General features: G+C 33.1%; 1 protein-coding gene across 1 annotated transcript in view; it reads right to left on the bottom strand.

Annotated features, from left to right (window-relative positions):
* LOC112044029 (serine/threonine-protein kinase SIK2) overlaps positions 1-24,489 on the bottom strand; it is a 113,196-nt gene that overhangs the window by 23,223 nt on the left and 65,484 nt on the right. Inside the window, exons 4-6 of the mRNA XM_024079749.2 lie at positions 21,656-21,771; positions 20,300-20,470; positions 15,378-15,501 (exon numbers count right to left, since the gene is read on the bottom strand). Coding sequence (XP_023935517.2) covers positions 15,378-15,501; positions 20,300-20,470; positions 21,656-21,771 — 411 coding nt within the window. The remainder of the gene's footprint in view (positions 1-15,377; positions 15,502-20,299; positions 20,471-21,655; positions 21,772-24,489) is intronic.

The following is a 24,489-nucleotide window of genomic DNA, read 5'->3' as shown; positions in this document are numbered from 1 at the left end:
TAGGATAGTCGTACGTACAATTTTTCCAATAATAATAAAAAAGAAAAGTGTTTTTGTGCAAAATAACGTCTTTAAATATGGTTGTACCAATTCAAGTCACGTATTCCATAAGGCCCTTTTGGACTCAGTAGTTCCAATATCAGTCGTCCAAGGCTAGCTCTCTAGAGACCTTTACATACTGAATACTACCTACTGAATAAACTAGTAGATACCCCTGCAGTTGTTGGAAAGCATTTTATATATTTACCTATTCTAGGTTAGAGCAAATCTAATTTACGTCAGCCAAGCGCTAGCCTATACCACGTAAAAAAAACAAAATTCAGAGAACAAAGCATAAATAACAACATAATAAGAACAATTATAATTTTGTCCTTATATGGAGTATATTAGAACACTTAGGTTTTAGGTAGGTTAGTTCTACAGATTATTTTTCATAACTCCTTAAGTTTAGAAAAATAACGCACAATTTCTATGTCTTTTTAACATACGTCATGTAAATCTATACTAATATTATAAAGCTGAAGAGTTTGTTTGTTTGTTTGTTTGATTGAACGCGCTAATCTCAGGAACTACTGGTCCGATTTGAAAAATTCTTTCAGTGTAAGATAGCCCATTTATCGAGGAAGGCTATAGGCTATATAATATCCCCGTATCCCTACAGGAACGGGAACCACGCGGGTGAAACCGCGCGGCGTCAGCTAGTATTACAATATAATGTGTTCTGTTTTCTGTTCTCCTTTAGTATATTTCAGATTGTGCATTGTTCTAAGATTTAGTGTTTATATGAAAAGCTTAACATTTCTTGCGTCAAAGTAAATCTATAGTCTGAGAGACTATCCTACATAAACTTGATGTTTCAAACAAAACATAGCTTAAAAATAATGCAGGCAAGAGCGGGGATACCTGATATAAAGACGAATATAACATCAATTTAATGTTAAAGTTCATTTATTTCATGTAGGCTTAGTTTAGAAGCACTTTTGAAACAATTTTGAAACGTCAAGTTTGACTATTTGTAAATACTCTACCGGTTCGTAAGGCAGGTTTGCTAAAAGCCGGCGATAAACTCAACAGTTGCTCTTTTATAAAAATCAATTAAGCAAGCTCACATTGATCCCGAATGTACGTACGTGATTTCATTATTCACAACGCTAACTTTACGCCAGTACATTCAAAGCTGTTCTCGTGTTACACATGTAGCAGTTGATCAAGAGTCAAGACAATGCCAGGTAAGCTTATTATTGACTTAATCTCAATGAAATGCTCAGTAAGTATAGAAAAATAGCAAACTGTATAAAGCTGGCTCACAGTCAATTGACTTTACAGGTGTGGATGCACCAAGGCCAGCACTATGGTCCAACTACTATTAACATTGGTAAGTTTTATATTGTAAAGTTAAAAATATAAAAAAAAAACACTTCATTCCCCTCGTGGATAAGTAGGTATTAATTTTTAATTTAATTTAAACACCGGCAATGACAAATAATATTAACATCACAGAACATTGTCTATTTCTATCAGTTACATAGTAACAAACGCATAATTCAACGCAGGTAATCCGTAAATCTCATTAGGAAAAAGGAGGTCTGAGGCCAGAGATAGCTGATACAAAATAGCACAGCAATTAAAATGATTATTTATAAAAATCTAAAGTTGAATGATGATCTATAAAAATCTCAAGTTAGAAATATTGGAAGGGGAAGGAAAAGGCGAACATTTCTGGACGAAATGCAGGACATTCTCAATAAAAGCCAGGTCAAGTCCTACCATTATAAGGAATAGTATATACCATTATACCAAATATGTAGACGGGATTCATGACAATGGAAGAAGCCACGGATATGCAAGGATCGATTAAGTCCAAGGAAGTCTCTGTTTATCCCTATGGGATTAAGGAGTTATGGTTGGAGATTTGGTACGTATGCATGGATGTAATGTTAGTTTTCCCACGAAGTTTATATAGATCATTTCTGTAAAGACTATTCTCGCAATTGGCTCTTTACCTACAATGTTAGACGTTAGAGAGAACTTGCGTCAAATGTTCGACGTTGAGTACCGACGTAGAAGGCGTCAATAACACTATTTCTGGCTTGGACGTCAGCATAAAGTCAGGTGTTTATTGAATGAACATTAGCTAATTCACCTTAAACGTTGCAGTCTGTTAAAGTAGATACATACTCGTATTTCCAATTAAAATTGAACGCGATTTACCTATATTAATATGAGTTAAGTAGCAAAGTTGGGGTAGGTCGTTCAATTTATTTCAACCGGCTGATGGATACGGAGAATTTGTCACCCTCTGGAGAGAAGTGCTCGAGTTGTTCGAAAGAGCATCGGGAACGCTTTCAGTGCTTTCAACAACAGAAGAGAGCCTGATGTATGGGCGCTGGCTGGGTTGCAGTAGCTTACGGAACGTTCCCGTAGCCCAGTCATCAAGCAACAAGGAACATCGTGGAGTTTTAGCCGGTTGAAGTCCGACATAACCTTCTTACCATGTGGCCATGAGGATTTTCCCACGTAAAAAAGGAGAAAAAAAGAAGATACTTTTCCTTTACAGCAAAAGCTGCGAACGGTTTTAGGAGCATAAGATATTATTGCAGCATATCTATTTTCCGATGAAATTACGCAACACAACAGGTAGGTACTTTGTTTTAATCAGGAAAGTGAGGAACTTGTTTTTGTTAAGAAATTTCTTTAACCAGAATAGATCATGTTACTTCCTCATCGTGCACTGCAATAACTAACGTTGCAATTTGATCTTGATGAACTTTAATAATTACATTCAGCGTGCAGTAGCAAACAATATATACATAGATAGATCTAGATCTAGTAAATTTCTGCGACCTAATGATCTACTAAGACAGTATAATGTCGAATCGTAAAAGGTACGCACGGATTTTCAATAAATATTAAGTGCCTACAACTTTTTTTATATCCAATCCAATCGAATCCTATTTAATCCTCTTTATTATCATATCCCAATAGAGTAGAAGATCTATCAACTGATATTTTTACAGAAATCCTTAACTACATTGGATTAATAAGTTTGATATTATGTTTGAAAAAGAGTTGTTTTAGATACTTATTGGACATACCATTACAGCCTTTACAGTAAACACGAAATCGATAGCGATTCATCGATAAATGGCCGGCTCACGGCAATAAAATAGGTGCAGCTGTAAGAGTTATGACATCAGATTTATTTATTGTGATCCTATCTTGATCAAGGAAGGAAGAGCGAATATTCGCTTAAGTTCCTTCAATACAGTGATAAGATCCAACTTCGATATAAACGGTACAAGTTTTATTGGGATGCAGCTTGGATAGTATTCCGTTGTCTGTATTCGTAGACTAATTTGACAGTTGACATTTTCATTTTGCCGAGTGGGTACTCTGAGTTTACTTAGCAGTTCGCTGTTCATGTTCGCAAATGGGCTATCTACGTCAATATTTATTAAATTTTCAGATGTGGTTTGCTGTAACAGATTTCCCTTGAATAGTCCTCGTGTTTCCAGAGGAAAATCCTCTTTCAGCTTATTAATTTCATACTTATAAATTGTATCTATATCAACTTATATAGCTTTAATATCAGAAAGCTTTAAAAAATATTAGATATCTGTATCATTATTAAAAAATTTGACAATATACACAATAATTAATTGAGGATTTTAATATAACCTCATCTTCAATCTAAACAAGTAAAATCATTTAAACTTGCCCGTACATTACCATAACCGTCTGATGTTTTCTATTGTATTGATCGTCCAGTGTAAGTTGCTTGCGGCTCTTTCGACAATGCGCTATCAACTTTAACGTAACAGAATATAATGCAATAAAAGGTATGCGTGTATAGAATTTCACAATAATACGCTAATGGGCGGCAAGGTGCACAGAGCCCAATAAAAATTAAAAAGACCTTGTATTCAATTGCGCATATCTATTTCCTAATCATTTAGAAATATCAGGCGCTTTACAGATTTCGATCAGTCCTTGCATTCTGAAAAGTTACAGAGTTGTCACATCTTTCGCTTCCATGGCATCTTCGTTGTTAGTGACATTTTAATTTTGGCGTTCTATAAACATCAAATTCGAATAAGACGTTATAGGCGAGAAGTTCGTCAACGAGTATAAAATACCGGAATTGCACCCCAATTCTATTTAAAGACGCACGTGATAGATTATTTTATAAAGTAGTGAAAAATAAATATAGCTGAAAGTTAAGCTGATAAGCTGATTGATAATATGTGTATGATTCATTGTGAAATTAGACCTATCAGATAATTCTTACGTTAGTTAAATATTATTTAATATTTAGACAGTATTTTTGTATTCAATAATAAAGTTTAAATGAAAATACAAACAGTTATGTTACATGACGAATTTCAAAGTTTAGGTGACCAAATATGACGTCACGTGTAATGTTCTATTTAAATTGAAATTCAAATATCATTACGTAGAATTTAAAATAAAACTTAGAATATAGATCTGACATTATTGTAATTAAAAAGTAAATAAAAGTAATAGTTGTCATTATAAACGTTATTGGAATATGGTAACACTGGTAGGAACTACTAAGAATGATTCTATGTAATGAGGAATTACTGGCATAGACACGGAGCGTCAGGATACGCGGTATCAAGTAATCTGTGGTCAGTTTGAGCAGATGGCGTGTGATTGGTCTATTGCAAACAAATGCAGAAGGAATATTAGCCAATAGGCGTTTTGTAAAGAATCGAGATGTTCATGGATGATGACGAAATGGCGTCTTGGCCGGTGTGATTAGGAAATATAAAATAATGTTGTTGTTATGGTGTCTTCCTGTGTTTCTGAGGCTCTTTTATGAAAGCTAAGTATTTTATACATAATATCTTTGTTGTAAACTGTATTTTATTATGTTGTATTGTTGTAACGATAAGTTATAACATCCGAATATTACTTATGTGAAATTAGGTATATTTGCAACGACATTATATAGTACCTAATTACGTCGTTGTATATTTGTATGGTAATAATGGTTAATGTTATTTTGATTTGTCTTGAAGTTAAGACTTAATTGAACTATCTATTTCAAGGTATTAATTATTATCCTAAATATTGTAATTGTAATTAACCAATACTTTAAAAGAGCATTTGTTGAGTTTCTTGCCGTTCTTCTCAACAAGAGACTGCACTTTCCGAACTGGCGGTAGAGTCACTAAAATTAAAAGTAATATTGTTCAGTTAAAGAAATAAATGATTAATTTGGTCACGATTCTATTTTATTTTATTTAAAATACCTTGACACTCAGTAAAACTTAAATAACATTCAATATATTTATTTTAATAAAATTAAATTGAATTAAGGATACTTATCTTAATAAAGTTAGTCAATTAGATCGGCACAGTTTATTTAAATTTTCATTCAATGATATTATTGGCCATTTCTAAAATGATTTATATCAGGTCTATTACACTACGTGATAAAGTATGTATTAACATACAACGCCTATCAACTAATCAAATTGTTTCTCTATAAAAATACTAAACTGACGGACTTACCCGACTGACGATCTTAGCCGAACTGATCTTACAAGTAACAATAGATATTTATGACAACAAATTATAATTCTGTTCCAATAATATTATTTGAGAAAAATCATTATTAATTAGACATATAAATAAATAAATTTAACATCAGAAGTGGGATCGAATAAAATTAGCTAATACATTTTTTTTTACTGTTTAAGGAAAGCGTTGGAGCGAGCGATGATTCCACGCTGCTGGAAAGTTTTCTTAAAAATACTTCAATCTGTTCTGACGCACAAACGCAGCGGTGAAGCTGTGATGACATGCTTCGGTCAAAAGAGCAATGAAAATGATGCTAAAAGCTGGGGCAAGCTAACAAACTCTATTGCAATGGATAAGTGTGTAGATAAAAAGTGCAGCGACAGCCAATTCAAATGTTTTGTCGAAAGTTATTCCGTTTTATTTTTGTTTCATCTACAGCCATCCTGTACAACATTATTTTTTTTTATTAATTTAATATTTAATGATATATTTTTTTTTTATGCCCCACTTGTGGGATATGTGTTATAAAAGTTCAGTATTTAGAATGGCCGAACGGTTTTGATAATTTGGAAATATCACAATTATAAAATATCAATATGGCAATATAGGAAAAAACCGACTAATAAGAATAAACAAAATTTTATATTATATGGGAAAAGGTTAAAGAAAATTATTCAATTAACTCAAAAATCTCAAAATGATTATAAAATTAAAACTTCACAGAATAAGTCTAAGGCTACTTGGAATATTATAAATAATTTAAAAGTAAAACGCAGCAATAACAATAATATAAATAAGATTAAAAGAGATGGAATAGTAATCCAAAATCCTCAAGAGATAGCACAGGCATTCAATGAAAACTTCCTTAATCGTAAAACTGTTAAAATAAATAATACTAAAAATAACAGTTCTTGGAATAAATCAAACTCAATTTTCATGAACCCTAGTACACCTTCACAAATAAAAAATATTATACAATCATTGAAAAAAACTAACAGTTGTGGGTATGATGAAATCAATACTAAAGTAGTTAAATATGTTTCCGATATAATATCACCAGTATTAAGTTACTTGATAAATTTGTGTATTGAGAATGGTATATTTCCGGAAAAATTAAAAGTTTCTATCGTTAAACCACTCTTTAAAAAAGAGGACAGTGAAAATATGGATTGTTATCGGCCGATATCATTGATTCCCATTTTTTCAAAAATAATGGAAAAATATATATTTAATAATCTGAATGACTATTTTGAGCGTTATGATGTTTTCGCAGAAGAACAAGTTGGTTTTAGGAAAAATAAATCTATAAATTTGGCCATATATAAATTTTTAGAGGGGATAATGACAAGTGTTGATAAAAGGAAGCCGGTTTGTGCGCTTTTTATGGACCTGACGAAAGCATTTGACTGTGTGGACCATAAAACTTTAATTGATGAATTGGATGTGTATGGGGTAAGGGGTGATGCTTTGGCACTTATCAATTCGTATTTGGCTGGTAGGCAACAAGTTACTCAAATAACTAGAATGGATAAAAAAAGGTAAAATTGAGACGGCTTATATGTCGGAGTCCAGAACAGTAACAGCTGGGGTGCCGCAGGGAAGTATATTGGGCCCACTACTGTTTATAACTTGTATAAACGATTTTCCCACAGTAACTGATCATAGGATGGTTTTATTTGCTGATGATAGTACGGTGGTTTTTATTGGTGATCCACAAATTTCATTGGATGACATAAATTATACTTTAAGACATATTATTAATTGGTTGACATGTAACAATTTAATTATTAATCTTGACAAAACAAAAATTATGACATATGCAAATAGACGTAATAAATTACAATTAGACATTAATTATTTAGGTAAAAAAATTTCCGAAACAACACATACTAAATTTTTAGGTCTCGATATTGATGACAGTCTTAATTGGAGGAAACACATAGACAATTTATGTTTGAAGCTAAGCCGATTTTCATATGCATTATATATGTTGTCCAAGGTAGTTAACCAGTCAGCAGTAATTGTAGCGTACAATGCCTACGTAACAGCTACTATACGATATGGAATTATTTTCTGGGGTAATTCTTATGACCGAGAGTATTTAAAGCCCAAAAGAAATGTATACGATCCATATGCCGTTTGGGGCCCACAGATTCCTGCAAGCCATATTTTGATAAATTTAAAGTTCTAGCCTGTTCATGTTTATACATTTACGAGGTTTTAGTATTTGTCAAATTACATAAACACCTATTTAAATATTCAGATAAAGAACGGAGGAAAGGCAAAATCTGCTTCACTCATCATAATACTTCATTGTATGGCAATGGCATTTTTCGTATGGCACCTCTAATTTACAACAAATTACCAGCAAAATTAGCTGATAGAAATTTAAGTGTTGCTTTATTTAAAATTAAAATCAAAGAGCTATTGTTAAAAAAACGGTATTACACTATCAAAGACTATTTAACTGACAAACAATAATAATTAACGTATAACGGACATAATAATAATTTAATAATTTTAACATCATAGTCATTAAGTAAATTTCAATAATTATAGTGTATTATAGACAATGTAATTTAGTTGTGGGATTATTTTTTAAATTTGCATGCTATTTTGTAGCAAATTGTATGCCAACATTTATATCAAGATCTTTATTTAACAATTTGCAAATAAAGAATTATGAATTATGAATCAAAGATAATAATTTAAGAGTTTCGGCAATTATGTGAATAATGAATATAAATATTAGTTTTTCTTCCCGAGGCCATGATAGATTATTAGATTATTGCAACAAATTATCTCGAATATTAAGTAAACTGAATATAATTTGGAGAAGAAAGAGACAAGAAAAAAAAAGAAAAAGAAAAAAATTTGTTTAATGGCAAAAAAAAAAAATGGTACGTAATTATAAAAAATATGTAAATTGAACATGAACATTTATTTTTTTTAGCTGCGTTTTCGTAAATTATAACTTGAATTAAATTAGTTTCATGTTTAGTATATATTATGTTGCTTTATGTAATCAATTTCACTGCTGCTCAAGCTATAGCTTTGTTAGTCTTACGTCAACGATATCGGTTAAATGAAAAGTGTATCTATGTTAAAGTATGACTCGAGAATTTTATTTTGTGTTAAATTTCACCTCTATCAGCCGCTGTGTGACCTCTTATTAGGTGACAGTTATCTTATTTGCATTACTTAAATGATTATTTCACATTGTCTATGCAAATGATTTAAACCAAAATCAGTATTTTAAACAATCAAAACATTGAGTAACATGGTATGTATTAAATAGATTCATAAAATAGGTACATTGGTTTAAAAAAAATGCAGAATGGAATTTTTATCTACAGTTGTAATATTTGAAGTTATTACTTGAATAATTGTTGTTCATATAAAAATTATTATTTTTGTTTACAAAGGACCATACACAAAAACAAAATATATTGATTTAAATGTGACATGACTATGACTTAAATTGAGACTATAACTATGACTGAAAATGCCAATGTCACGGAAATGAAAATATATATGAAATATAATATCACGGATCGCTGTGTCTCTGCCCTGACACTTCACTGTTATTTCACCGGCAGCGGGTGATAGGTGCTGTGTTGAAGGCCGGAGATGTTTTGAAAAATCATGTGTGTGATGGCAATGGTCCATCGTTTCATTTCATTTCATGTTCATTACTAACTACTCATTTTATTTTATTTATTTCTCATTTCATTCATTTTCACCTCATCATTGTTCAGTTAGGTTCATAATCCACGAATGAGGTTACTAACAATAAGTACTTCGAGATCGAAGGAAAGATTCATTCACGTCATGTCCATTACTAACAACTCTTACTTTCGTTTCATTCACCTTATTCATTTGCATCTCATTATTCATTTTATATTCATGTCCACGAATGAGGTTACTAACAATAAATACTTCGAGAGCGAAGAAAAGATTCATTCATGTCATGTTCATTATTAAAACTACACATTTTCATTCGTCTTTTATTTTCATCTCATCATCATTATTTTTATATATTATTCATGTTCATAATCCACGAATGAGTTAAAAAAAAAAAAAAAAAAAAAAAAAAAAAAAAAAAAAAAAAAAAAAGAAAAAGAAAAAAAAAAAAGAAAAAGAAAAAAGATGTGAGAGTACTTCGAGAGCGAAGTACTTGTCAGTCTGGCCGTGATAGATTATTTTATAAAGTAGTGAAAAATAAATATAGCTGAAAGTTAAGCTGATAAGCTGATTGATAATATGTGTATGATTCATTGTGAAATTAGACCTATCAGATAATTCTTACGTTAGTTAAATATTATTTAATATTTAGACAGTATTTTTGTATTCAATAATAAAGTTTAAATGAAAATACAAACAGTTATGTTACATGACGAATTTCAAAGTTTAGGTGACCAAATATGACGTCACGTGTAATGTTCTATTTAAATTGAAATTCAAATATCATTACGTAGAATTTAAAATAAAACTTAGAATATAGATCTGACATTATTGTAATTAAAAAGTAAATAAAAGTAATAGTTGTCATTATAAACGTTATTGGAATATGGTAACACTGGTAGGAACTACTAAGAATGATTCTATGTAATGAGGAATTACTGGCATAGACACGGAGCGTCAGGATACGCGGTATCAAGTAATCTGTGGTCAGTTTGAGCAGATGGCGTGTGATTGGTCTATTGCAAACAAATGCAGAAGGAATATTAGCCAATAGGCGTTTTGTAAAGAATCGAGATGTTCATGGATGATGACGAAATGGCGTCTTGGCCGGTGTGATTAGGAAATATAAAATAATGTTGTTGTTATGGTGTCTTCCTGTGTTTCTGAGGCTCTTTTATGAAAGCTAAGTATTTTATACATAATATCTTTGTTGTAAACTGTATTTTATTATGTTGTATTGTTGTAACGATAAGTTATAACATCCGAATATTACTTATGTGAAATTAGGTATATTTGCAACGACATTATATAGTACCTAATTACGTCGTTGTATATTTGTATGGTAATAATGGTTAATGTTATTTTGATTTGTCTTGAAGTTAAGACTTAATTGAACTATCTATTTCAAGGTATTAATTATTATCCTAAATATTGTAATTGTAATTAACCAATACTTTAAAAGAGCATTTGTTGAGTTTCTTGCCGTTCTTCTCAACAAGAGACTGCACTTTCCGAACTGGCGGTAGAGTCACTAAAATTAAAAGTAATATTGTTCAGTTAAAGAAATAAATGATTAATTTGGTCACGATTCTATTTTATTTTATTTAAAATACCTTGACACTCAGTAAAACTTAAATAACATTCAATATATTTATTTTAATAAAATTAAATTGAATTAAGGATACTTATCTTAATAAAGTTAGTCAATTAGATCGGCACAGTTTATTTAAATTTTCATTCAATGATATTATTGGCCATTTCTAAAATGATTTATATCAGGTCTATTACACTACGTGATAAAGTATGTATTAACATACAACGCCTATCAACTAATCAAATTGTTTCTCTATAAAAATACTAAACTGACGGACTTACCCGACTGACGATCTTAGCCGAACTGATCTTACAAGTAACAATAGATATTTATGACAACAAATTATAATTCTGTTCCAATAATATTATTTGAGAAAAATCATTATTAATTAGACATATAAATAAATAAATTTAACACACGCGACGTTTTTTTTTTTTATAACGTAGTCTATATGACCAATCTCATGCCTTTGCTATACGAGTATTATGTCGATGAAGCCATTTGCGTTTTATATTCTGAGATGGAAATTATGATGCATATCCTGCGGTGATTGCGTCAATGTGCTATCAAGTTTAAACATGACTGTAAAAATCCAATTAAATAATACCAACATTTCAAATGATTATGAAATATTAAAGCGTAGCAATTTTCAAGGTTTATTTCACCTTTTTTGTCTTTGCACACCAAGTCGTCGTATTAGCACATTGTTATTAGTTAAATTATGATAATTGAATATGCTAATTTCTGAGTATGAGAACGGTTTCCTTTTTAACACGCTTAAATTAGCTTCACTTGTAAATAACTATGTGTGTAAGAAAATCTTGGAATCTTAATTTGACCCACTCCCCGGTCTTCGATTAGGATGAAATTTTGCACACGCTCTGAGTTTACAATACATGACTAGCTATGAAACGTCGTTACAAATCCAATATGGCGGCCTCCCCAAGATGGTGGACTGGCTGTTTGAAATCCAACCCCATGATAAGGATATCAAATATCAATCAAAAAAAGGTTTGCTGACAGGAATACAAAATAATAGTCACGTGACTTAAATCCAGTATGGCGGACGTCCAAGATGGCGGACAGGCTATTTGAAATGCACCCCCATGATATGGGTATTAAATGAAAGGGTTCGCTGTCAGTCTGTGTTTAATTTTTAGTGTGTGCTAAAAGCATGTTTTTTAAACTATTAAGTATATTATTTCATCAGTACATAATACTCGTACTTACTGAAATAAATATACAACCTTTATGTATTCGTACGAGGGCGAAACTGCTTTACATGTTGTGATAATGTGAACGAATGTTTTTTTATAACAATCACGTGCAGGATTTACATAAGAAAATTCAAATATAGACCTAACTTAAAAACCGAATTCATGTTTTGGAAACCAAAGAGGTGTACACCCAAATATTTGAAGTGACTGATCGACCGAATTTTAATCTAAATATTCTTTTCAACCTACGTATGAAAGTTATAAATGGTCTGCGATTTTCTACAGTTATGTAAATTAATGATTGTTGATATATCATCACCATCATCATCATATTAGCCGATGAACGTTCACTGGAGGACATAGGGCCTTTTGTAAGGACTTATTAGGATAGACTTAGTAGGTTCGAATACAGTCCGGGGCTTGCACCTCCAACTTTTCAGTTGTGTGCATTTTAAGAAATTAAATATCAGGTGTCTCAAACGGTGAAGGTTAAACATCAAGAGGAAACCTGCATACCAGAGAATTTTCTTAATTCACTACGTGTGTGAAGTCTGCCAATTCGCATTGGGCCAGCGTGGTGGACTATCGGCATAACCCCTCTCATTCTGAGAGGAGACTCGAGCTCAGCAGTGAGCCAAATATGGGTTAATAGTGATTGATTGTGTATTATACTGTTAATGGTTATTTTTTTTCTTCTATCAACAAGTTAGAGTGTATTTGACCTAAGAACACTAGAAAGTAGGTATATATATATGTATATACACTTCATCGATCCGTGACGATGTAAATCACTATATACTTAATTAAACAATGGATCGGAGCTGACCAGGTTATAACAGCAAGGCTATATATTACACCTAATTAATGCAGTAAGTACTTAATTAATATACTAAGTTTTTGTTTTACCTGTTCTACCGGTAAACTGAAAGTGATGTAACTTTTTGTTGTGTTCAATAAATAAAACATACACTGCATTAAATTAATTGAATAAATAATTAATTAATTAATGTTAATAAATAACGTTACGCAATAAATTATATAAGACTTACACGCTAGGAATATGATATAGGATACCTGACGCATGGGTGTAAATTTCTTTGGTAAGGTAAGGCTTTTGTAAATAAAGGTGCGAGTTGTAAATAAAGTCATTTAATTATTTTAATGAATTCACCATGATAAGAACGGTTCGTATTTCTATTGCAGTAGAAAAAACCTGATAAACATTAAAATCTTTATCTAAATAAAAAACGGGCCCAGTACGTGTCGGGTCACGCGCAGTGTAGGGTTCCGTAGATTAAGTTAGCCCACACCATGGGATAGACGACCAAAAATTCATCCTCACTTTTCATGTAGGGAGGGAACCCCAAACTTTTTTTTCTAATTTTCTTTTTACCACTTTATATAGGTGCGATATATACCCATACCAAATTTCAACTTTTTAACAGACTCTGAGTTATCTTACTGAAACCTTTTATCTTTTTTAATTAACAATAGAATTATTATTATCAACGTAAAAACATTTTACGACTTTGTTCACATATTTAATGTACATACTCATGCTAATTTACAGCTTCGCTTCGCAGCTGCGAAACCACAAGGGTTCCTTATGGACTACGGAACCCTAAAAGCGCTAAATTTAGACTATAGTCTCACCTACTCAGACAGACAGCACAGATTAATCAATTTGAAGAGAAAGAGAAATATTATTTTTGTAAAAAAATTAAAAATAATAAAACCCAAAGAAATCTTTATAATACATAACCCAAAGAAATCTTTATAATACATAAAGATTTCTTTGGGCTGTATTATTTTTAATTTTTTTACAAAAATAATATTTCTCTTTCTCTTCAAATTGATTAATCTGTGCTGTCTGTCTGAGTAGGTTTTCGATCGTTACTGAACTCGTACTAAAGCATCCAAGTAGGAAGATTCCAACGCCTGAACCGACTCAGTAATGCGCCAGTCAAGTCGATCCACACTAAGCCTCCAACAGTAGCAACTAATTCACGTTCCTACTCTTACTAATTAACTCATTAACTTTTAACACACTCTTTGAAATGAAATGGTTTAAAAAACCACATAAAGCCTAGACAAATCGTTAGGTATACCTAATACTTTTCGTTCGTAATTGAACTCGAACTAAAGCATCCAAGAACAGCAAGGTTATTATGTAACTCGGTGTACCATTCAAGCAATGAGTCACTACATCGTTTTTCATCGTATTTTCGTTTTTGACAATATCTAACATTGGTTTTTCAACGGAATTAACGTTATTTTAACAAAAAACTGGTATTTACGAAATTTTGTTGAAATATTAATGTTAGATGGTAGTTAAAACAAAACATCATTACTACTTGATGTCAAATGGCGCAGTCAAGGTCATTTCGTAGAAATAACTATGTTAGATGATCACAAAAACGAAAACACGACGAAAGTCGACGTAGTGACTCATTGCTTGAATGGTACACTGAGATACATTCCTACATGCAGGAAGATTCAAACGCCTGACCCGACTCAGTAATGCGCCTGTCAAGTCGATCCACATTAAACCTCCAACAGTCGCAACTAATCCACATACTCGTACTAAGTAACTTCGGATTAGTTAACTCCGAATTCGATAACAGTTTCTCGTTTGTTGTTTGCTCTCTCTAATGCTATTAATTACACAGCTCTCTACAACGTGACTCTTTCTCTCTGTACTGTCTCTACATACAGGTGGTATGCACAGTATTTTAAATACTTTGTAGCATTGCTGCCATGCCAAGCTGGCTTTGGCTTGGCAGGAATGCTGCGAAGTCTTTTTATCAATATCGGGACAATTTTTAAAACATACACAATTATGTTTAAATGTATAACTAAAGCGTTATGTATTTTATATTTTTAAACCCCCCATAAAGGGCGTCGATAGATCATTTTCCCAAGTTAATATTTTTTAATAAATAGCTTCAATTGTAAGTTTGCATATAACTTTCCAGAATGACACGTAGTATTTGGAAGTTGAATTCTATCTAATCCACCAATAAGAGTTGCTTTGAATTTTGGTTATTTTTTTAACGTGACAACCTCACAAAATTCGATGGACTCGTAAAAAGATGACGTCATGCGTCGTTCCCTCGCTCTAGGGTTGCCAACTTTTTTTACAAGGAATAAAATTTTAAACAGTATTTTAAAAAAAGTATTTTATTATGACGTTGTCACGTTCAACTATCGTCAGTAAACCGACTTTACAGACAACCAATTTTTTAATCTCACTGAGGATAGGTACATATGCCGTTCTATGCCTCCATCCTGGCGACGCCCCTGTGTATATGTTGGATAAGGATAGATCAACTCACCTTCGCTCATAAAATACGGTATCCGAAACCTGCCGGACAGCACCCTGTCTCTCAGTGATTGAAGCGTTGACCCGTCGAAGGGCAGCGCGCCGCACACCAGCACATACAGAACCACTCCCAGGCTCTGCAAGCAAAATGTGAAACCTTCAGTTATTACTCCTTATAACGATAGAATAATTTGATTCGCCCTCCCTTGCTTATAGGGAACATGAGATTCACTCAGTGGGTTTACATCGCTCGGAATCGACTGGAAATTTTCATATGCCGCCCGGGGCAATTGCCCCCTAACTCTACATAGCTACGTCACTGGATGCCGTAGTGGGTCAAAGTATATGTCTATATTATATTATGGTAATAATCACAGAACATAGAAAACGCTAAAAGCTAACGTTTTTTTTTAATTCCGTGATACTTAATAATAATATAATAATCTTTCTATTACGAAACAAAGTAGCTGACTTTGTTTAGTACACCATTTATACATTCAGAACAATTAAACGCATCTGATTGGCTGGCACAAATATAGATTATAGTCTGGAATAGTACGCAGACAACTTTCATTCCGATATTTCTACGGGAACAAGATCTACGCAGGCGAAACTATGGGCACACCTAGTCTATACTAATATTATAAAGCTAAAGCTTGTCTGTTTTGTTTGTTTGTTTGTTTGTTTGAACGCGCTAATCTCAGGAAATACTGGTCCGATTTGAAAAATTCTTTGAGTGTTAGATAGCCCAATTATTGAGGAAGGCTATAATCTATATAATATCTCCGTATTCTTACGGGAACGGGAACCACGCGGGTGAAACTACGCGGCGTTAGCTAGTTCAGAAAATAGGTAAGCACGCCACTGTTAATCAAACTTGATCAATATTTCATTGTCACGGTGAAACCCGCTAAAGCGGAAGCACTTTGACTCTTTTGTGTACCTACACTCCCTTCCCTCACCCTTTCCCCTGTGACTCTATAAAAATACGAAAATGAAATATTTTTATGACAATAATTAAGAATTAAACTACATGTTATTGGATTCCTTTATATATATTTTTTTAATTTGTTAGATTCGCACCACTCACTCACCCCGAAACCACAGTCGAGAATTGAGCAATTTGATTTTAGTGTTGCAGCATATTCACTTATTGTATGGATTATCTTTACCACATATCCTAAAATGGGTTTTCCATTATACCGATTTAGCAAAGATCAGAGAGTCAGCATAAAGATTTTCTGTTAAAAATTAGCAATAAACAGCCAATTTAGCATTATTCGTTGTAATCTAGTGAGATAATAAATTTAAAATGAAAAATAAACGATGGCAATAGGCAATTAAACGAAAAAGGCTTTCATTGCGGCTTGGTAACATGACTATTACAAAGCATAGTGTTAAAAACGTGATCATTCCTTTCTAATCATTATTTAAACACTTTTGAATGTTTCCATAAGACACTATAGTGACATATACGTCACCTTCGAGTTAAAATCAATAAGAAACTCGCTCCACGCGTTGGTGAGGTCATGACCGGCAAAATCATGTACGAAAGATATACGTACAAAGATGGAACAGCCCCCGGCACGCAGGAAAAGCGCCGAGAAAAGCTTTATTGGCGTGAAAAGAATTTTAGATAAAACTTCACTATCAAGATTTTACGGCTCATATTCTGCGTGTATTTTTACTTTACGAGCAAGAGGCATGTGATTATCAAACATTTTTTATTTGCACATACAGAAATACAAATGTATACTATACATTTGTTATTTACTTGTTTTATATCAATATCGGCTTAATGGAAACATTTTGTGACTATTTTTATGATTGAACGAGACTGATATAACTAAATCTTTACGCTTTTATTAAAGCTGTTAGACAGACCATGCTTCTATAATTGGTCAAGAAATATTACAGGTAACTAAAGAGTTTGGAGCAGAAACACCATTAAATATTAAACATTAGGGTTGTCTGAAGACTTGTCAACCCTAAGAATTTTTTTTAAAAATACCGCTTTAACTTGCTATTTAAGCAGCCCTCCTATCCCTCCTCCATGATCCATTATTTACCTACTACTACGAGTACATGCTATAGTCGTGGTTTACGCGTTTTTTGAAAATTATCTGTACCTACTGATTTAGTGTACTAACAGGCATACAACGATAATTTTATTCGTATATTTATTACATAAAAATTAACTACATGTTTACAATTAAGCATGTATTTGAAACTGAAAAAAAAATACATCAAGTAAGGTATATGTGCCTAAAATGGTACAAGTAGCTAAAATAGAAAAGAAAATTACACTAAAGTCTCATTAAGAGTAAGTAAGGGTGTAAGTAGAGTAAACCTCGTTAATTTCTGTAAATTATTTCTTATTATATAAGAATTTCTCTCTCTCGGCTCTCCGGCAATGTTTAAAAGGCATAAATAATTTTGAAAGAAATTAAGCTAGCTCATTACGAGCAAGCAGCCGGAATTTGCGTCGAATAAATCTCAACGAAGCCTTAAATATAATAATTGAATGTACTGGAAGAGTGATTTTAATGTGTAAATAAATATACATACATTAGTTTAAAATATATTACCTAATTAATAAAATTTATTACAATAATATATTACGTAAATACCTAAAATCCATCTGTTAATTCTCAAATAAAAACCCCCTACGTATATGTTTTTAATCAATCAAAGATAATTCTTTACATTAAACTAAATTTACATACGAGTATGTGAATACTAAGAAAATTTCCTAAACCATTTTCATCCATGTGTTGTAATCAAAATGTATTCAATTGGTTTGATAGAATTACTAAGAATACGAGAATTTTGTCGTATTTTTAGAAAAGTAGGTTTCATTATAAAAACCAATTCCACTTTTACTGTAAAAGTTCGCAAAGTAAACTTCCACTTTTACTGCTCTTAATTTATTAATTTAATAAATTACATTAATTAATACTGTATTAGTGCAAAAAAAACGTTTTAAATCACCTTAACCTACGTCAAACCATTCATCATACTCGTAAACACTAAGTTATAATCATTTGAACGTCCTTAGCCTTATTATGAGCTTTAATAACTACGTTTAAAAGGTTTTAATATAGCCGAAAAGAAATTTGACGTCAGTACGTAAACGAGGACGATGACCTCTCTGACGCTTTGGTAATTCTGTGGTTTTCAATAGAAAGGTTCTGGGTTCGATTCCCAACTCAAATTACGATTTTATATTTTTTAAATTGGCTAATTTCTGACCTGTAGAAATCAGCCTTGGTCAGTTACCACTTAACATCAGAAAAGATTGCAGCCAAGGGCTGACTTGTCAACGAATAAATAAAAACGCAAACTAAAAACCGAAAGGCATATACGTGTAAAACACAGAGAAAGGCGTCTTTTTGTTAGAATCTCATACGTCAAACGTACGTCTAGTAGACATATAGCAGATGGGTCTACTCTTTAGATAGGAAATAGTGAAAAGGGTACATTTTGCAAGCAGGGTCGCGGCGCGGCTCTTAAGGCTGTTCCACATTTATCAGCATCGGTGACATGACAGACAATTTGTTAGAACGTGTTCTTTAAATTCAAAAATTTATCCTTACATCTATATTATTTTTTGTGTAGAAAGAATATTGATGCTATATCTTTAAAACAACTATTCCTAACACGTTATGCTGAAATTTTGTTACACGTATCTTTTGGATGACAGTGTGTGATGTGACGGGTAGCAGCGACAGTGAATGTACCATTATTTTGTGGTAGAGGAAACCCGGACTAGTAACCTTGAGAGTAGGTTTAAGGGATCCCTTCCGACTAGCTAACACTCGCCTTCCCTGCCCGACATGAACATTATTGCAAAAAATCACTAATGCGACTAGCAGCGTGACGGCGTCTACCCTGCCTAACAAACAACTGAGCTCAAATCATCAAATACCCGCTTATTTATGCCAACACTGATACCTCCCGTCTACAATAACCTAAATAATGAATGTCAATACTACCTGTAATCGAGAAACTTGTAACAAGTGGTCAGATTTGATCGTCCTTAGGACAAAAAGTACCATATGTGTTTATCCAATGGATCCTAATGTTCATTCAAAATTTCAACCAAATTGACTCAGTATAGTTACGGCATAAAAGATTAACAAACATCCATACATTGACACAAACTTTCGCTTTTATAATATTCTAGAGCACCTGGACAAGCTTCGCTTCGACAGTTACGAGTACGTTAAATCAAGATCTACAACTTCACAAACTTCGAAACCGCTTAACATTAGTACCTATTAGATTAATGGATTATAGAAAAAAAAAAATAATTTGATACAACATGTGAAACAAATTTGACAAATGTGAAACAGGCCTAAATTTGACGGCCTCCGTGGCGCAGTGGTGTGCGCGATGGATTTACAAGACGGAGATCCTGGGTTCGATCCCCGGCTGGGCCAATTGAGATTTTCTTAATTGGTCCAGGTCTGTCTGGTGGGAGGCTTCGGCCGTGGCTAGTTACCACTCTACCGACAAAGACGTACCGCCAAGCGATTTAGCGTTTCGGTACGATGTCGTGTAGAAACCGAAATGTGGATTTCATCCTACTTCTACCAGGTTAGCCCGCTTCAATCTTAGATTGCATCATCACTTACCATCAGGTGAGATTGTAGTCAAGGGCTAACTTTTAAAGAATAAAAAAAAAATCCATCCATCCATACATTGACACAAACTTTCGCTTTTATAACATTCTAGAGCACCTGGACAAGCTTCGCTTAGACAGTTACGAGTATGTTGAATCCAGATCTACAACTTCACAAACTTCGAAACCGCTTAACATTAGTACCTATTAGATTAATGGATTAAAGAAAAAAAATTGATACAACATGTGAAACAAAGTTGGCAAATGTGAAACAGGCTTAAATATCTAACAAAAGAAAAGCAATAACGTACCCATATGTCAATTTCAGGGCCCGTGTACCGCTTCCCTTCGAAGACCTCGGGCGCGGCGTAGGGTGGTGACCCGCACCACGTGGCCAGCAGTTCGCCCGCCGCATAGTAGTTACTGAACCCGAAGTCCGCGATTTTGATATTCATGTTCGCGTCCAGTAACAAGTTCTCCGCCTAAATGGGAAAAGTTTGTACGTTTAACACGCCGCCAAACACCCACACACGTGCTCTGACTTCTAATTATATAAGCCGTTAATAATACACTTATAGATACATGTTAAGATGTTTCATAAGTTACTAGCGTACGCCCGCGACTTCGTCCGCGTGAAACTCGATGTAAACTTTCAACTACCCCTACCCTACCCCTACCCTTTTATCCAAAATAAAATTTAACCTATGTTACTTATGGATGAGCCGTGATAGCCCAGTGGATATATGATATGATATATCTTTTTCAGTTGTGTGCAAGCATGTGTGCTTAAAATGCACACAACTTTTCAGTTGAAGAAATTAAATATCACGTGTCTTAATCGGTGAAGGAAAACATCGTGAGGAAACCTGCATACCAGAGAATTATCTCCATTCTCTGCGTGTGTGAAGTCTGCCAATCCGCATTGGGCCAGCGTGGTGGACTATTGGCCAAACCCCTCTCATTCTGAAAGGAGACTCGAGCTCAGCAGCCGAATATGGGTTGATGACGGACTTATGGATAATGTAGCTTACGAATGGCGAAAGAATTTTTAAAATCGGTCCAGTAGTTTTTGAGCCTGTTCATTACAAACAAACATACACACAAACAAAGTTTTCTTCTTTAAAATATTATATAAGTATAGACTAGCAGGAGCCTCACGGTTTCACCTGCGTGGTTTTCGTTCATGTGAGAATACGAAGACAAAACAAGCATAATTATGACACTCACAAATAACGTGGCTTTCTAGTAGTAAAAGAATGCTCCAAACCAGTTCAGTAGTACCAGATATTAACCTCTACAATACCACAAACTTTACCTCTTTGTAATCTATACTAATATTATAAAGCTAAAGAGTTGTTTGTTTGTTTGATTGAACGCGCTAATCTCAGGAACTACTGGTCCGATTTGAAAAATTCTTTCAGTGTTAGATAGCCCATTTATCGAGGAAGGCTATAGGCTATATATAATCCCCATATTCCTACGAAAACGGGAACCACGCGACTGAAACAGCGCAGCCTCAGCTGGTATTAGTATACGAGTAGATGTATCAGTCTTCTAAAGAAAAATTTTGCGATTATTTTATTACCACATTGCCGTGTTAGCCTATGTATACTGGGAGCCGAGCTCGATGTGGAATATTTATCAATAAGGTAAGGTAAGGTACTAACCTTAAGATCTCTATGTACAATCCGCCTCTCATGGCAGTATTCAACAGCGGAAAGGATTTGCCAGAACTTTCGCCGAGCCGCCTGCTCCGCCATCCGGCCGAACCTCGCGATATAATCTGAAACAACAGGAAACATCGTTTACAACTATTATCCACAACAAAGCCAACGAATAATAACTATCACATTGTTATTTGAATCATATTTAAAGAAAAACCAATTATCAACAACTTTGTAGGAAATCCTACGAATTTTCTCGGAGATCCGCAGAAAAACCAAGCTTTTAAGATTTGCTAGAAATAGGTATAATGTATTAGCTTTGCTAGCTGCAAAGCTGAAATGGCTATGTGCGACAAAATTGCATAGTTTAAAGAAATGATAGACATTGTGGTCATAAGTACAATGCATGCAATATCGTACAAACCAACGATATTTTATGCTATAGATATGGCAATAGCGTGTCGAAACTAAGCGAACAAAGTTGCCTAATTGACTTAATTGCTAGTCGAAAGTTATTTAAAGATATAATAATATCTAAATATTATCTACAACGTCGTGTGAAGTTTGTGTTCAGGAAGTGTAAAATTATATACACATTTTATAATGTGAGAGTAGAGAGAGAGAGAGAGTAGAAGCGTTCGGATCACTTTTTGCGGTGTTTTTGTAGGCACATAACATATCTAATAGTATAATAATTGTTTATCGTTAGTGCAAACGGTGTCCGAATCCGTATAGATCTCTCTACTAGCTGTTATCTTCATCTTCAAATCTAAATCTTTAGTGACTCAATCACAATCAAAATTAATAAGCTTGCCAACTGGTAACTTAACTGTTCCTTCTCTTTGTTGTGGTTCAAGACCGTAGTGACAAGACAAGAAAGAAGACAAGACGTCCATAAAAGCCTATGTCCAGCTGTGGACGTCCAGTGGCTGAAGATTAAAACCTCGCGAAAATAGATGCATTCATGTTTGCGTGATGAGTTCACGATTGCATTGCGATATAATATCGTCAAAGGACTACCATAGGACCATAGAACAAACAACGCTAAAGCTAACGACTTCTTTAATCCGTGGACTAAACCAATCTTAGGTCTGCAGGACGCAAAGTAAAACTGGATAAGAAAACTAAAAATTGATCTATAGTATATCCTAGCGTACTTCCGCGACTTCGTCCGCGTGGAAATCAATGTAAACTTGGGGTTGAATTTTAAATTTTTTTGAATCACATTATAATTTGTATTTGTTTATGATTTATAAACAAATTTTTAAAACTGTAACTCTAAAAATGAAGGACTTTCCATACAAACTTTCAACCCTATTGTACTCCCTATTCATTTTAATTTCGCAATAAAAAGTATCCTATAACCTTCTCCGTATTATGGTCTTAAACCATGCCAAGTTTCATTTTATTCATTCAGTAGTTTCAGCATGATGCCCGAATAACAAAAAAACACGGTCAGACAGACAGACAGACAAAAAATCGAAAAAATATATTTTTAGCTTCAGTATCGATGCCCCCCAACAAAAATTTTCAAAATAGCTTCAATGTACAGAATGTATAGAATTTAACCTGTTACAGTTTTATTATATGTTCTAGATGGCGCTATGCCACGGTAACGTTTGGTGTTACAAATGGTATACCTAAGTAAAATCTCAAATTGCGCAGTAATGAATAGATTTGTCCAGTTTTATAATATGTATTGTTTAGTATAGAAGAATATAGATATAGATTTCGTGTAGGTATAATAAAGAAATAAAAAGAAACATTTGGAACATTTTTAATAGCCGTGGCTTCTGAAAAGTGTCGAAGTGTCGAAACACCACGACGTCGGTGTAAGCAATTTCGTTTTTATTAAGCAATAAAAATCCGCAAAGGTCTCTGTAACTTGCGAACCGTTAAACCAACGCTATTTCTACTATGCGAAAAGTTCAATTAGCTACAGGAGATATTTAATTTCATCCAACCGAAATTGCAAAGCTTTATATTGTAGTCTAGAATATCAACAACTTCAAATTCCGAACAAAACAATTTCGAGATTCCTTCGGAAATAACACTTATCAGCATACGAGTAGCTTGTTTGTTTAACTGTACTAATTTCTAGAACTATCAGTCAATTTTGTCAATTATCACAGAAAACATAATAGATGATATTACACAGATTCTGGTATAATTATAGTAAAGTCTTGGAAGTTTTTATTTAAGGAAAACTCCATTTCTTTTACAACTGTATGTACTATGTAGGCCCTTGTCTTAGGAGCCACTCTCTTACCTTGCTTACCACCATAAAGTAGCTAGATAATCATAAAGTAGCTAGATAAGTAACATGTAAAACACACCAATCATAAAGTAGCTAGATAAGTAACATGTAAAACAAAGGAATTAAATAATTAAAAAAAAGAGAAATGACAAAGAGAAATTCAGTCTCCATACAAACTTGATACAGAGCTGAAAATTGGTCATAAACTGGGACAATTAAGGAGAACTCATGAAGCCAATTTTCAAAGAAATTTATATTTGCCTAGTCAGTTAAATAATTTTTATTTTATTTTATTTATTTGGGATCGAAAACAGTTGTGTACAATAATATAACTTACAAAACTTAAAGTAAATTTAAAAACAATTAGTTTTCATACACAACCCACATCTCTATCCACAAGTAATTATACAAAATGTAGATGGGGTTGATAAAAATGATTTTCAAATTAAATTATCTAACAAAGTGCTTTTATACAAAAAAAAGAAAATAATGAAATAAAAAAACTAAAAAAAAAGAAATGACACAATTACAATAAAAATTAAAATATATAAATAAATAGCAAGATTATTAATCACTTTTA

This window comes from Bicyclus anynana, chromosome 16, assembly GCF_947172395.1.
Source record: "Bicyclus anynana chromosome 16, ilBicAnyn1.1, whole genome shotgun sequence".
In the NCBI taxonomy this organism is placed as follows: Eukaryota; Metazoa; Arthropoda; class Insecta; order Lepidoptera; family Nymphalidae; genus Bicyclus; species Bicyclus anynana.
The sequence above is the reverse complement of the archived record's forward strand: the minus strand, read 5'-3'. Positions and strand labels throughout refer to the sequence as shown.